Source organism: Mercenaria mercenaria, chromosome 15, assembly GCF_021730395.1.
Source record: "Mercenaria mercenaria strain notata chromosome 15, MADL_Memer_1, whole genome shotgun sequence".
NCBI classification, from domain to species: domain Eukaryota; kingdom Metazoa; phylum Mollusca; class Bivalvia; order Venerida; family Veneridae; genus Mercenaria; species Mercenaria mercenaria.
The window spans coordinates 15,267,974-15,283,256 of NC_069375.1; the positions used below are offsets into that span (position 1 = coordinate 15,267,974).

Below are 15,283 nucleotides of genomic sequence, written 5' to 3' on the forward strand. Positions count from 1 at the left end.
CCTTCTAAACACCCATGCAGTCCCAACCTCATAAAACCACCTAAAGCCTCTTCAACCCCAAAGTCCACCGTAAAGTCAAAACGCAAACGCCCCAGAACACTAGGTAACAACCAACGACTCTCAGTTCTCAACATCAACTGTAGATCAGTTAGAAATAAGATCCCGGAACTCCACCAGGTTATCAACCAAACAAAGGCTGATGTAATTTGTTTAACAGAAACTTGGTTAACACCAGAAATAAGAACATCTGAAATTTTCCCCAGCAGTCTAAATTACACAGTCTACAGAGATGATAGGTCATATTCAAAAGGCGGAGGTGTCCTCCTTGCTGTAAGCAACAGGTTACTAAGTCAAGACCAGCCCCACCTTAAAACTGATTGCAATATAGTTTGGTCCAAGATCTCCATCACTGGTTTAAAAGACATATATGTTTCATCATATTACAAACCACATGAAAATGATGAACATTCCCTAAACGAATTGTGGACATCAGTATCAAAAATCCCAAAGAACAGTCACATCTGGATCTTCGGAGATTATAACCTTCCCAGTATGGATTGGGAAACACAGTCACCCACCCCAACATGCAAATTCAAAGATATGTATGAATCCTTCTCTGAAAATCTTACAAATCTCAATCTTGAACAAATGGTCAAACTCCCCACTCGTGATAAAAACATACTTGACCTGTACCTCACAAATAATCCCTCCGTTGTCCACAACATCCAAACTCTCCCAAGTTTAGGTTCTTCTGATCATGACATTGTCCATCATGAACTCAACTTAAAAAGAGGCCGTCCAATCCAGGTTAAAAGACTCATTAAATCATATAAAAATGCTGACTGGTTCAATTTCAAGATGGACTTAAAACAGTTCTCTGAGAAATTTCTCCAGTGTAAGCACACTAATCTAAATACCTCTTGGAATAGTTTCAAGGAAGAAATAAATAGGTTAAGTTCAAAGTACATCCCATCAAGATTAAGTAAATCCCGTCAAGACCTCCCATGGGTTACTCATGAAATTGTAAAACTTATTAGGAAAAGGGACAAACTTTATAAAAAGATCAAAAGGTCAACTTCCAATAATCCAGATAATGTCAAGTCATTCAAAACTCTTAAGATGGTCATCCAAAGTAAAATTAGGAATGCATATTGGTCATACTTGGACTCAGTCATATTTAATGACAGCTCAAACACAGGTCAAAAGAAAATTTTTTATTCATTCATCAAACATAACAAAACTGAAAATAATGGTGTCGCCCCTCTGTCTAGTAATGGCGTCATCCATTTTGACCCAGTTACCAAGGCCAATATACTGAACAAACAGTTTGAGTCTGTCTTCTCAAAACCCCAGCCCCTTAGCCTTAAACAAATAGCAAAGAGTGCAATATCTAAACTTTTACATCCACCCATGACACCAATATATATCACAGTCCAGGGCGTTGATAAACTGTTAGCTGGTCTTAACCCAAATAAGGCATCAGGCCCGGACGAAATCTCCCCTAGGTTACTGAAGGAACTGCACAGTGAGGTTGCCCCCATGCTCACCCACATATTTCAACTGTCTCTGGACACAGGCAGTGTCCCTGATGAATGGAGACATGCGGTTATCTCCCCCGTCTACAAAAAATGTGAAAAGTCAAAGGCTAGTAATTATCGTCCAATCTCACTTACATGCATAGCGTCCAAACTCCTTGAACATGTCATAGTCTCCAATATCATGTCCTACTTTGACTCCTATAACATCCTTAGCCCAAAGCAGCATGGTTTCAGGTCAAAACACAGCTGCGAGACCCAACTCATAGGTTTCACACAAGAAATTGCTGATTCCCTAGACCTAGGCCAGCAATCTGATGTCATTGTTATGGATTTCAGCAAAGCCTTCGATAAAGTGGATCACCATAAGCTAGTCCACAAACTTAAACGTTTAGGCATAGATAACAAGGTCACATCATGGATTAAATCATTTCTAAGTAATAGGTCACAACAAGTTCTTGTCGAAGGCAAGTCCTCAGATAGGTTACCCGTCCTCTCAGGGGTTCCCCAGGGTTCAGTCCTAGGCCCCTGCCCCTTTCTTGCATACATAAACGACCTGCCCGATAGTGTCCAAAGTAGGGTCCGCCTTTTCGCTGATGACACTATTGTCTACCTTACCATTTCATCTCAGTCTTCAGCAGAAAGCTTACAGCATGACTTGCAATTGTTAGAGTTATGGGAACAGGATTGGGCCATGGAGTTCAATCCTGATAAGTGTGAGATCCTAAGGATACATAGCAAGAGAAAACCTATCCTTTTCCCTTACAGGTTACACAATACCCTACTTAAATCAGCAGACCAGTCCAAATACTTAGGTGTTACGATAAGCAAGGATCTTAACTGGGCCCCCCACATTAACAATATCACCTCCAAGGCCAATAATACCCTCCGCTTCATTAAAAGAAATGTCAAAACCAATAACACATAGGTCAAAGAAACTGCTTACAAAACATACGTCCGCCCCCAGGTAGAGTACTGTTCTACAGTCTAGTGTCCTTGGCAGAAATATTTAATAAATAAAGTAGAAATGGTCCAAAGGTCAGCTGCCCGTTATGTAAAAAATGACTACAGTTACACCAGTAGTGTCACAGACATGATCAATACCCTCAAATGGAAAACACTCGAACAACGTAGAAACCATGCTTCCCTGATCATGTTCTATAAAATAAGATCCAATCTTGTAGTAGTCGATAACCATCACATGCTCCCTACTAGAAATCTTAATTATCTAATCCCACATTCCAAGACCAACTACCATGCTACAGCCTTCTTCCCAAGGACCATCAGGCTATGGAACAGTCTTCCAATATATGTCCAGTCAAGTTCGAGCCTACCAATTTTTGTTGGTAGACTCGACTCATGCTCTCTGTAGACCGTTGTATACTGTTTTTAACCTTAGATCTGTAGATCTTTTATCTTTGCAATATATGTATATGCTATATATACTTTTAACCCCCATGCACATAATATATCTTTAAACTAATAACTGCTCCTGACAAGCGCCTGCCAAGTGTAATCAGTATTGATTTTATGGCAGTACAAAGTTGAAGTTGAAGTTATCCCGGCGCTGTAATTGTTGTTATTGTTGTGACGTCAGCGAATGGCTTCGGCGACAGCTGAAAATCTCAGAAAATGCCTGATTACTCTTGTAAAGTGTATCAGATTTGAATGCTGTCGAGTGTGGTAGGTGTATTTTAGTGTTATTTCTTAACTACGCTCGCTAAATTGCAATCACCCTGTGTTCCGTGCGTATTTTCAGGAGACCCTGGGTTTTTGACGTTTCATTCCTGGTGTTTATTTTATATATAGGGGAGGGGGAGGGGGTATTTTCTGTAAAGATAGACTTCTAGGGTCTTATTGATAGAATTTCAGACTCCTGTGCTTAGTTACAGACTGCTTGAAGAATTTTGGTACAGACATATGTTGCAAGAAAAATATCTTTTAAATTGAGCCAGTGTTTTCGGACATGATTTTTTTAAAGTATAGGAAATACTGTATACCAAAGGAACACTTCTGTGACATTTGATCATTATTTAAGAAATAAGTTCCCAAACGTGGTTCATGGTAGAATAACCCGAGTTTTGAGTTCTTATGGGTAAGAATATATCACGAAGGCCGTAGGCCTGAGTGATATATTGTTTCACATAAGTACGAAAACTCTGGTTATTCTATGATAAATCACACTTGGGAACTTATTATTTCGATTCTAACACGACATACTAGTATCAACAGTGTTAGAAAAATGTGGTAACTACTTTTTACGACCGCGCTACACACCTGGATCGGATGACGTCATTGCACGCGAGTGGTATATTGCAGAATAACCAGAGATAGATTTTGCTCTACATGTATGTAGGTTATTTTTTGGTCGTGTTAGAATAATTGACTATTATCTCGGGTGACCCAGTTTCAAACTCTTTAGATGTTATTGAGGGCAACATTCTGACAAAGTTTCATAAAAGTTGGGCCAATACTAGTATTGCAACATATAGATTGTTAACAATAAAGTTGTTGACGACATGGCAACCACAATAGCTCACTTTGTGCTCTGGTAAGCTAAAAATCTCCCCAAGGATATGGAGCAGAAACAATGGTCCTAAATATAACCCCCATATACTTTGAATCAGTGGGAGTAATAATTGCACATGAAATCCTGACAATATGTACATGTTCACTTGATCTCGATGATGTACACAAAGTTAATTTCAATTGGAAAGAAACTGTAGGACAAGACACAAAAGTGGTGGATGGACAGTTCAACACTATATGCCGTCTCGTTCCTCAGCATTGGATCGATTGCTTTGCTGGATTTAAAATTATAGGTCATATGGCGACTTTCCAGCTTTAATGGTAGAGGAAGACCCCAGGTGCCATGTCCAGGCATTATTTCATGACGGTCTAGCACATGGCTAGAACAGCCGACCTCCCGTTAGCCAGCTGGGTGGCTTCCTAATATGAAAAATTCAATGCCTGGAGTGAGGTTTGAACCCACATTGGCGAGGGGCAAGTGCTTTAAAGTCAGTGACCTTAACCACTCGGCCATGGAGGACCCACCCATTGCATTGGGGGAATAAAAATTGACTTGAATACATGGGTGAAAGTTGGAGAAACTGAAAATACTGAAACAAATATCTGGGGGCCAGGGGGCCGATAGGGCCCCCGGTGGGTCCAGGGCAAAGCCCTGGCCAGGGGCCCAGGGGCTTGAGGCCCCCGGAAGCTCCTGAAATAATGCAATTACCAAGTACTGTACAAAGCTTTTCCTGATAAGCAGAGTCCTCTGCATTTAAGTTTTGGAGTCTTCTACAAACATAAATTCAAGACCTTATTCTTCAAAAATTAATTTGTCATTTTATTATTTCCACATTATTTCACAATATACAATGCAATTACATTCAAAATCTAATCATTGTTATTGTTTGTTGCCTCACTGGAATTCAGTGATAAGATCTGTCCTTTAAGTTTTTTCTTTAGACCATTCTTCTAACTTTTGGCAATGCTACGTGTGTTTACATAGTTGTGGTCTTGTCAAGAGCAGGTTTATCCTCATCTAACCGAGTTGTGGTCTTGTCAAGAGCAGGTTTATCCTCATCTAACCCTTCTGTGAATTTCAGCAGCTCTGCTATATATAAATGTAAATGGCAGTGTCAACTTTGGAAGGCTATGGTTATAGCGTGCTGTTTAGCCACTCTGTCTTGCATAGATTCAGTGTTCTTAGTAACCTTAGAAGAACCTGAAAGTAAACAAATGGACCAGTTATTTAATGACATACATTATAGAGCAGTCCCAAATTCGACCATATATTTTTTTTTCTAAAAAATTGGGCATGGGTTCCCCCTAACAAATTGGCTTCATCGATTTAAACAGACACTTTGCTTCTGGGCTCATAAGTTAAGGACAAGTTAAACTAATATTTACTCAGTATTAACAGACCAGTCCCAGCAAGCAACAGTGTATATGGCCAGTAAAGCAGGGAGAAGACAGAAGAAAGGGAGAGGGTGGGGTCACATCCATGCCAAAACTGCCTGAATTAAGAATACAGTAATAAGTATAAAGTTTAGGTAACATTGTTCAAGACTGTGTTTCAGTCTTTTGGGGTATGTTGAATACCTTTTTTTTTATTTGAATTTGAGGCATACTTGTCATGGATGCTTGAGAACCTCTTCCACATAGATTAAGTATTTATTAACAGATAATATAAAATCATCTCACCTCATTGAGTCATTCCCCGTTTTCACAACTCAGTGTTTTTTCTGGTGTTTGGCGTCCTCGTGGTGAAGTTTGAGGCTTTTCTTTCCATTGGATTTGTAATTAATCGTTTTCATAGGAAGTGCAATATGCAACACAGCAAATGTCTATCAGACCATTTCAACGCCTCAGAATCTAACTCGGACAACTGCCATCGCCATTAAATTTTGTTCTTGGCTTGTTGCTCAAACTCCTGAACTACCTGTTGGTAGAAACTTCATAATGGTCAGATCGGTTTATTTCTTCAATTATTGTGGACATTCGAAATTTCTTCCTCCAATTTGCAGTAATGAACAGGTTTTTGGTTGTCGTAAAAGGAGGTCATAAAGTATCACGCGTGCAGAAATGATTCGTTAACCATCGGTTACAAACGGTTACACACGGAAATTTCGAATAGCATCTTCAGCCTTACCTGCGGAAATAACCGATCTACAGTCTATTTTTGGATGAATAATCGCCAGCGTTCGGTTATCTTCGGCTATCGAATAATGTTACATACGGTATTCCTAACGGAAAAGGACGATCAAATTGTTGCAATCAGCGCTATTTTTAGCATCCTGGAAAATATGAATATTATTTTGCCATTGATAGACGACCGGACTGGATGTTGACCCTCCCCCTCCACCCCGAAAATCTCATCGGATTTACACGATTTGGAAAAATGACCTTTGGGAAGGTCCAAAATACGGAATTCCGTCATAATACGGAAAACTTTCACCCATGTGAATATAAAATTAATTTCACTGTAGTTTCATTTAATGAAATGAAGCCAAGCATTTTATATGTATGCTGCAATAATCATTAATCAATGGTTGAAACATGTCCCATTCATTTCTATCCAAATGAAAGTTCAGCATCGATTTTGTCATATATGAATGAAAGCATGTAAAAACTAGAATGTGTCTGTAGGACGCAGGGTGTGCCACCCACTGGTACATTTGTTACAAATAAGGGGCAATAATTCAAATGTTTGCAGTCTTAATGGGGTATTGCCTCAACAAACATTTTATGAAAAGGATTCATTATTCTAGGCCCTATACTTTTTGAGCTATGAGCATCACAACAAAAAATTCCACTATTTTGGTTATTTCAAGGGCCATAACTCTGTAATAAGAGCTAAGATTCTCAAGAAGAATGCCAAGTGTGCAAGGTCACATCATGATAAAGACTCCTGCAAGGTTTCCTGAATTTACATCTAATACTTTTTGAGCTAGGCACATAATTAGGTGAAAAAGTGCATTTTTTTACTATTTCAGGGGCCATAACTTTAAAAATAAGGGGTGGAACCAGCCAAAAAATTAAAGGTGTGCAAGTTTATATCATGATAAAGACTTGTGCAAGTTTTCAACCATTTATATTAAATACTTTTTGAGCTAGGTGTGTCACAAGGTGAAAATGGACTTTTTTGTCTATTTCAGGGGCTATAACTCTAAAAATAGGGGGCAGACCCAAATGAAAAATAGAAGGTGCGCAAGTTCATATCATGATTAAGACCCATGCAAGGTTTCATGAAATTTAAATCAAATACTTTTTCAGCTAGGTGTGTCACAAGGTGAAAATGTGCATTTTGGACTATTTCAGGGGCCATAACTCTAAAAAAAGGGGCGGAGCCAGATGAAAAATAGGAGGTGCGCAAGTTCATATCATGATTAAGACTCATGCAAGGTTTCATGAATGTATATCAAATACTTTTTGAGCTAGGCATGTCACAAGGTGAAAATGTGCATTTTTGACTATTTCAGGGGCCATAACTCTGAAAATGGGGGGAGCGGAGCCAGATGAAAAATAGGAGGCGCACATGTTCATATCATGATGACTCATGCAAGGTTTCATGAATCTATATCAAATACTTTTTGAGCCAAGTGTGTCACAAGGTAAACATGAGCATTTTTGACTATTTCAGGGGCCATAACTCTGAAAATAGGGGGCGAAGCCAGACGAAAAATAGGAGGTGCGCAAGTTCATATCATGATAAAGACTCCTGCAAGGTTTCATGAATCTATATCAAATACTTTTCGAGCAAGGCATGTCGAGAACTTTGGACGGACAGACAAGACCAAATCTATATGCCCCCCCACTCATGGGGGGAGGGGGGCACAATTAAATAAATACTTCTGGAGGTTTATTGCTCAATTTATTAAGGTTTATTTACTTTAACCACCACGGTTTTTAAAAACTCCAAATCATAGCAAATCTGACAATAAATCTTGCTTATCTAAGGATGACAGGCACAGCATGATCATGATAACTTCCTTGCCATGCCTGTGAACTTTTCTCACAGTGGAGGTTCCAATCCAAATGCCAAACGAAAGTAAAACTAAGGAAAATTTCTTTGCTTTTTTTATTGACAGAATGAATATACAATTTACTTCTTCTTTGACACACCAACTGTTTTACCAGTGTGGCCTGTTGTCTTTGTGTGCTGGCCTCTCACACGCAGACTGAAAAAAAAAAAAAAAATATTAGCGTTTATTACATTTTTCAGTGGAATACTGAAATATATACATGTGACATACTTCTGGCAATTTCACAGTCAAAAATTTCAGATAATATTTTTATTGGTGTAACATTATAATTTAGTTCAAACCAATGAAAAGAAAACATATACAATTTCTTTTTTTTCCTTTTTGCATCACGGTATCTTTCATTTGTGAACAAAATTTTCACATGGTCTTGCTCCATGCAAGTGAAAATAATTTGTCAGCTTGGAAAGGTATTTAGATATTGCATTATAATAAACAAATGTACTCATGTTTTAACAAAAATAAATTTTAAGAAAACTTCTTTTGCTCCATTTTTCAGGTGTACTGGATCCATTCCACTACATACAACCAGAAAAGTAGTTTATACAGGTTACCTAATCTCCCTAATCAATGAATATAAACTTGAAAGTCATACTTGATGGTCAAATTGCAAATTAGCATGAAATATTTTTTTTACTGTCATCCACAATTACCCAAATATCTTTTAATTATTTTCACTGCTTATCTGATTCACCATGTTGACCTATGCGACAGTCTTGGGTAAAGAATTTCCCAATAATAGATTTCGTTCAAACTCTGTATATAAACAGTGTCATGTTAGAAACAGAATTATGAAAATAAAATCGAAGGTCACCATACTTGTTCAGGAGTTATCTGCCTTTTAATATGCAAATTTGAAGAAAAATCCAGTTTTAAGGGCATATAACTCCTAAACAAGCATAGTGACCTATGATTGTTTCTGCATTTTTTTCTATTTCTAACATGAAACTGTGTTCATATACAAAGTTTTAACAAAGTCTATTACTAAGAACTTTTTGCCCCATCTCTCTCATACATGAAATTGCAGTGTCTTTAATCAGACAGAATAACATACCCCCAATAATGTCTAAGACCTCTGTGTGTTCTGATTTTCTTCAGTCGCTCCAAATCCTCACGAAGTTTGTTGTCAAGGGAGTTAGACATCACCTATAACAACATGCAATGCAATTAAGATTATTATATACCTTATTATAAATAGTAACAAACCTGTATAGGACTGAACACTATAACCTGTGCCAGTAACTGGAAGCATTCACCCTTACCAGTTATTGGAATGTGGGTGTCCATCTTCATTTTTGACATCATTTTAATGTGTCCTTTTGTTACATAGTCTACTTTTCTCAATTTTACTCTATGAGTTAAGGTATTAGACCCATAATAGAGTACCTCCTTTTTGAAGAGTATTCAATTCCTACAATAAATCTACTTTGAAATTTTTCAGAAGGCGTATGTTCAAGCCCCACTGGGAATTTTTCCCCCCTTATTTTCCTTTTTTCCTGGTAAGTTTTTACTTTTTTCAATACTTATTATTAATTTATTGTACAAAAGTGGAAATTATTCATTTGATAGGTAATTTCTTGCTGTTCAAAGTGAATTTACCTCTGAAACAGAAGGGGGCAGATTCTGCCCCAAGATAATTTTTGAATGAAGTGAACAAAATTTAAAACAGTCCCACAGGACTCGACCATAATTTTTCAATGTTAGAGTTAGAATTCTGTCTAATTAAATTTGTTTACTAGTGGCCATCACTTTGCAATTTGTCTCTACTTGAGCTTGAGGAAATTCCTTATATCATACAAAGTTTATAAAAAACGGCACGGTGAAAGTTGTTAACAAGAGGGTCATTGACCCTAAAGCGCTCACCTGTGTACAAGGCTTCAAGTGTGTTTGTATAGGTACAGAGTTAGGTTTCTTCTATGTTAGCTTATATTATATACATTTCACACACATTTTTGAACCTAGGGCAATAATTTGAATAATTACGGTAGAAATTACAAATCTGACATCACACGCCAAATATCAAGGCCCTAGCTATTATTGATTCAGAGAAAATTTTCAAAGTTTCTTATATAAAAGCCTGTATTAAGTACATGTCAGATACAGGGGCGTGGCCATTTTTTTACCTTTGGGTAATAATTTGGACAAGAATGGTAGAGAGTCAAGCCCTTATATCACATGCCAAATATCAAAGCTCTAGAAAAAATGATTTTTGTAAGTCTGATAGCTAAAAACCTATTTTTAACCAAAAAGACCCACATGTTTAATTAACTAGAACCATTTGAACAATTTTGAATGTGGGCTACCAAAAGATCATTTAACTAATGTAAAGTTTCATCAAAACCCATACAGTGGTTTTCGAGGATATTGTTTAAAGAAATTGTTGATGAAAAGTGACCACGTCCTCTGGCGGCCATATTTTTTGACGAATCAAGATAATTTCAACTATGTTTGTAGAAGGTAAGGTCACACAAGAACCATTTACTTAAAATTATTTTAAAATCGGGCCAGCAGTTTCACACAAGATTTTTTTGTAATTTTCACTATATACATGTAGGATAAAGTGACCATGCCCCCTGGCGGCCATGTTCTTTGATGAATCCATGCAGTTGAACAATCTTGGTAGAGGGTCACACAAGGACCATTTGTGTAAAATTATCTTAATATTGGGGAAGCAGTTTCACACAAGCAGATTTTTGAAGTTTCCACTATATATATATATATATATATATATATATATATATATATATATATATATATATAGGGAAAAGTGACCACTCCCTCTGACGGCCATGTTTTTTGATGAATCAAAATAATTTTAATAATCTTGGTAGAGGGCCACACAAGGACCATTTGTGTAAAGTTATTTTAAAAACAGCCCAACAGTTTCACACAAAAATATTTTTTAATTTCCACAATATACATATAGGGAAAAGTGACCATGACCCCTGACAAATCAGTATAATTTGAACAATCCTGGTAGAGGGTGGCATAAGGACCATTTGTGCAAAATTATTTCAAAATCGGACCATTGGTTTCGAAGGAGATGTCGTTTGAAGATTTTTCTATTTTTAGCTCTGGCAGCCCCTATGTGCAACCAAGCGGAACAGTTTGGACAACTTTGGTAGAGGACCGTCCAAGGAACATCCATGCCAAGTTTCATCAAAATCCATTCAGTGGTTTTGGAAATGTCGTTTAAACACAATTGTTGACGACGGACGGACGCACTTGTGACGGACACAGCATGATCACAATAGCTCATCAAGAGCACTTTGTGCTCAGGTGAGCTAAAAATTTGCAACACAATGCAAAACACAGTCAACTTTAAGAATATACCTAGCAAATACCATTCTTTAAACAATACCATTAGGGTTCCAATACCTTAAATAAGAGTTTGGGGTTAAGACAATGAAGAAGGCATCAAGATATATAATAACTAACTAAATGGCAATAGCATAATTTAAGTGGTTTTTGGCACTGTGCAAATACAGGTTTAGTCATGTGCTTCAGGCCCGCATTTAGTATATTTATTAATATCACAGATTATCAATTGTGTCATTTAGTTTGTATATTTCACTTTTCTCCACATAAATGATACACAGACAATACTGTAAAATTATTGAAAATGTACATTTGAATTTTCATCCTAGATGGCAACTTTAAAAATACAATGTAACATAATTTTTGTTTTTCTGAAACCATTTGTTTTTGCATATTTAAAAATATTTTGAATTATAAACCCTGCATGGAAAAAATGTATGCAGTTAATGTCATAATGTGACATTCTAAGGTCGCATAAATGAAGCTTGCAGTCTGATCATGATCTGCACTGGTCGCCATTCAGTCAATATCTTTTTGGTAAGCATCCCTTTTAACAATTAATGGAACTATCCAAAATGAAAGATGGACAAGTTCATTATAGAAATTTAGCAGGGGAAGGGTAAGAATTAAAACAGATGTTTTGATCTTAGGAGCGGTGACAGTTCTACACAACACTAACATATATAGAATGAAAAGGGAGAGGAAATGTAGAAACATTGACTGTACTGGTTGTGTACCTGTGTGAATTTACCATCCTTGACATCCTTCTGTCTGTTGAGGAACCAGTCTGGGATCTTGTATTGACGAGGATTCTGAATAATTGTCATCACTCGCTCAATCTGAAAGCATTCACATCCAACTGTGTTCTCATATCATTATAGAAAGCATTAAATTTTATACATGACCGTGCTCTTGCGTCATTACAGATAGCATTTATATACTAACATCATTATACCGGTATACAGCATTTATATATGACCATATTCTCAAGTCAATATAGCATATACATACCACTATTCTTAAGTCATATTACAGAATCTGATGGCAAATCTGCATTTCACCTCATACAAATTACAGTGTACTTTGCTTTACATACATGTATAACAATTAACTTTTTTTCATCTTTAGACATTTCAGTTTTATTGCCTGCAACTTAACATCTTACATATTTAGCATTATTTCTTCTAAATTAAATGAATAAACCGAACAAGAGATGATGTTTAAACATGAATGCCCCTCCCATGATTGCACATCCCAATTTTAGTCAAGGTCACTGACAGTGCCCCTTGACCTCCAACACAATAACAGTCATCTACTGACCATGGGTTTAAGTCTTGACTACAAGTAACATTTCTCCACATAAAGTGGAGCTGGAGGACCAGTGATTTTCAACTCGCCTTCTGTCAAATAACTTGTGAATATACGCCTTGCCATATGATTTAACTTCTCCCCCAATACAATCCATAGATATGCATTCTCTCCACTGAGCTAAGACAGGCTTTTGTCTACTGGTGAAAAGTATCCAAAAAATCCTGAGAAAAACTGTCAATGAAAATATAGAATTACCTCTTCTTCAGTAAGTTCACCAGCCCTCTTGCTGAGATCTACATCAGCCTTCTTACATACAAGGTTGGCATAACGACGACCAACACCCTGGGGAAAAAAGAACACAGCTAGTGAATGCATGCCTCTAAATAAAACATTACAATATCATTTTTTTAGCCTTTTCCCCCTTGAGGTTTGCCACTTTGGTAGGCATGCAAAGTTATATTGAAATTTAAGAACTATATCTTAAAAGTTCACAAACCGGATTATGTTTACTTACAGAACATGTGTTCAATACCAACACAGCAGTATACCCTATGTACATTTTATCAATCAACAAGAGCTGTCAGAAGACAGCAAAGCTTGACTATTCAACAGCCTTGTCAATTGAATAAATAACTGCTGAAAAAGGGGCATAATTTTGTAAAAAGTAGAGTCACAGAACCTGTGCACTGCATGGCAGATCATCACAGTGAACAAGTTTGTGATGTTTCAATCCATTCCCATTAGTGGATACAGAGATACCAGCTTGCATATAAAAACTTACCCAAAAACTGTGAAAGTCAAAAAAAGGGCACAATTTTGTAAAAAAGAAAAAGAAAAAAAAAGAAAAATAGTTATGGAACCTGTCCAATGTCAGTCAGTTTATCACAGTGAAGTGTGTTTAGTTTCAATCCATTCCCACAAGTGGTTCTTTGAATAGTCATGCTAAAAATGTTAACAACAGACACGTGTATTGATCAGTAGCTCACCTTGAACCTTTACTTCAGATGAGATAAAAACAGTTTTGAAATTAGTTTCTATGTCCACTGGCACCAGATCAGAAAGAAAATGCCTCCGTACGTGTTATACCCTACCCCTAGGTATTCTATAAGAACCATGGTCGTGAACGGGAAAATATACTAACCCGTTTCAATCGCGCATTTCATACCTAGAACACGCAGTGGGGTAAATGTGTACTATGGATATCAAACAAGTGGTAATTTATCTTCCATTGTGTACCGGTCACATTTTTTCAATACATCTTATCTTAGAATAACAACGCGTAGTTTATAGTAATTTCAACATTACACAAAAAACTTGCTTGAACTTCCCTGGTGAAGTTCCGTTCTAGATTACAAAACCATTCTGATTGGCTGTTGTAAAAATGTATGTCAATCGTCATTTTACTACACGTGTTCGCTAAAATGTGAAAATGCAGCAAAATGTGCAAAATGAATAAAATATACAGAACAGATGCAGACCAATGTACGATTTCAAATTAAAGATCATATACAAGATGAATTTCATTCATCATTTCGAGTTTTAGTGTAAAATTGTGATTTTTTTAAAATCTGTTTTTGTTTGTTTACGTATCGCCAAACATGTGCGTACTGCCGTGACCTCTAGACCGGATGTTCATTAGGGAAGTTCAAGCAAGTTTTTTCTGTAACGTTGACGAAAGCATAAAATATGTTGATAATCTCAGCAATATGGAATATTGAGACAAGGTGACTGGTGCACGATGGAAGATAAATTATCGCTTGTTCAATATACTAGGTACCCATTCACCGAACTGCGCGTTTAAGTTGAGAAATGTACGATTGAAACGGGTTAGTGCACTTTCCCGCTCATGACCATGGTTCTTATAGAATACCTAGGGGTATGGTATAACACGTACGGAGGCATTTTCTTTCTGATCTGGTGCCAGTGTCTATGTCATGTAATAAAACACTTCTGACCTCTTGCAACAGTTTTGACTACTGACCAGCAATTTATCCAATGGTGTTTAATAATAGTACATAGCTCATGATATGCCCTAGATTATAGTAGATAATAATTTTCATTAAAATATGACAAGTAGAAGTAGAAAACAGCACTGACAAGTTTTGATTACATGATCCATACTCACCTTGATAGCTGTAAGGGCAAACATAATGTTGCGCCGTCCATCTATATTTGTGTTCAAAACACGAAGAATGTGCTGGAACTTCTCTGGTATCACCAACGCCTGAAATTAATTTTAATATAGAAATTAGACATCATATACATGTATACTCCTCAACTTGCAGACTATCAAATTATATCACACCAAAATTGTTTATGTAATTTACAACAAAATGTCAAAGCAAACAAGCTGAATGGGGAATTTTTGTATCATGCGGCATGTTTTATTTCACACAGAATCTTGAATAGTGTGGTTAGTTTAGCCACTGGTAGAGAATATACAACCACTTGGCTAATCAAACGTCAAATATATTATAAGGAGTATTTTTTTCCTCTAAAATAATCATTTCGCCAAAATTGAACTATATTGCATCTGCAAGATTTAGAAGTGCAGACCCAGATAGATTATCA

The 15,283-nt window shown here is 36.8% G+C and overlaps 2 protein-coding genes across 2 annotated transcripts in view; one reads left to right on the forward strand and one right to left on the reverse strand.

Moving 5' to 3' along the window:
* The window catches only part of LOC123547304 (vacuolar protein sorting-associated protein 52 homolog), a 182,694-nt gene that overhangs the window by 140,163 nt on the left and 27,248 nt on the right, over window positions 1-15,283 (forward strand). The window lies entirely within an intron of this gene.
* Window positions 8,117-14,970, reverse strand: LOC123547296 (40S ribosomal protein S18). Its single transcript, XM_045334279.2, has 5 exons — window positions 14,838-14,970; window positions 12,968-13,054; window positions 12,139-12,240; window positions 9,138-9,229; window positions 8,117-8,221 (listed from the first exon to the last, which is right to left on the reverse strand). The coding sequence occupies exons 1-5, from the start codon at window positions 14,859-14,861 to the stop codon at window positions 8,146-8,148; spliced, it is 381 nt and encodes a 126-aa protein (XP_045190214.2). The 5' UTR covers window positions 14,862-14,970; the 3' UTR covers window positions 8,117-8,145.

Excerpts from the sequence above, each read along its gene's own strand:
- LOC123547296 (XM_045334279.2), bottom strand. The coding sequence starts at position 14,861 with ATGTTTGCCCTTACAGCTATCAAG. Across the intron at positions 13,055-14,837 it reads TTGCCCTTACAGCTATCAAG|GGTGTTGGTCGTCGTTATGC; the intron begins GTGAGTATGGAT and ends TTTTTTCCCCAG. Across the intron at positions 9,230-12,138 it reads AGGATGGTAAATTCACACAG|GTGATGTCTAACTCCCTTGA; the intron begins GTACACAACCAG and ends ATGTTGTTATAG.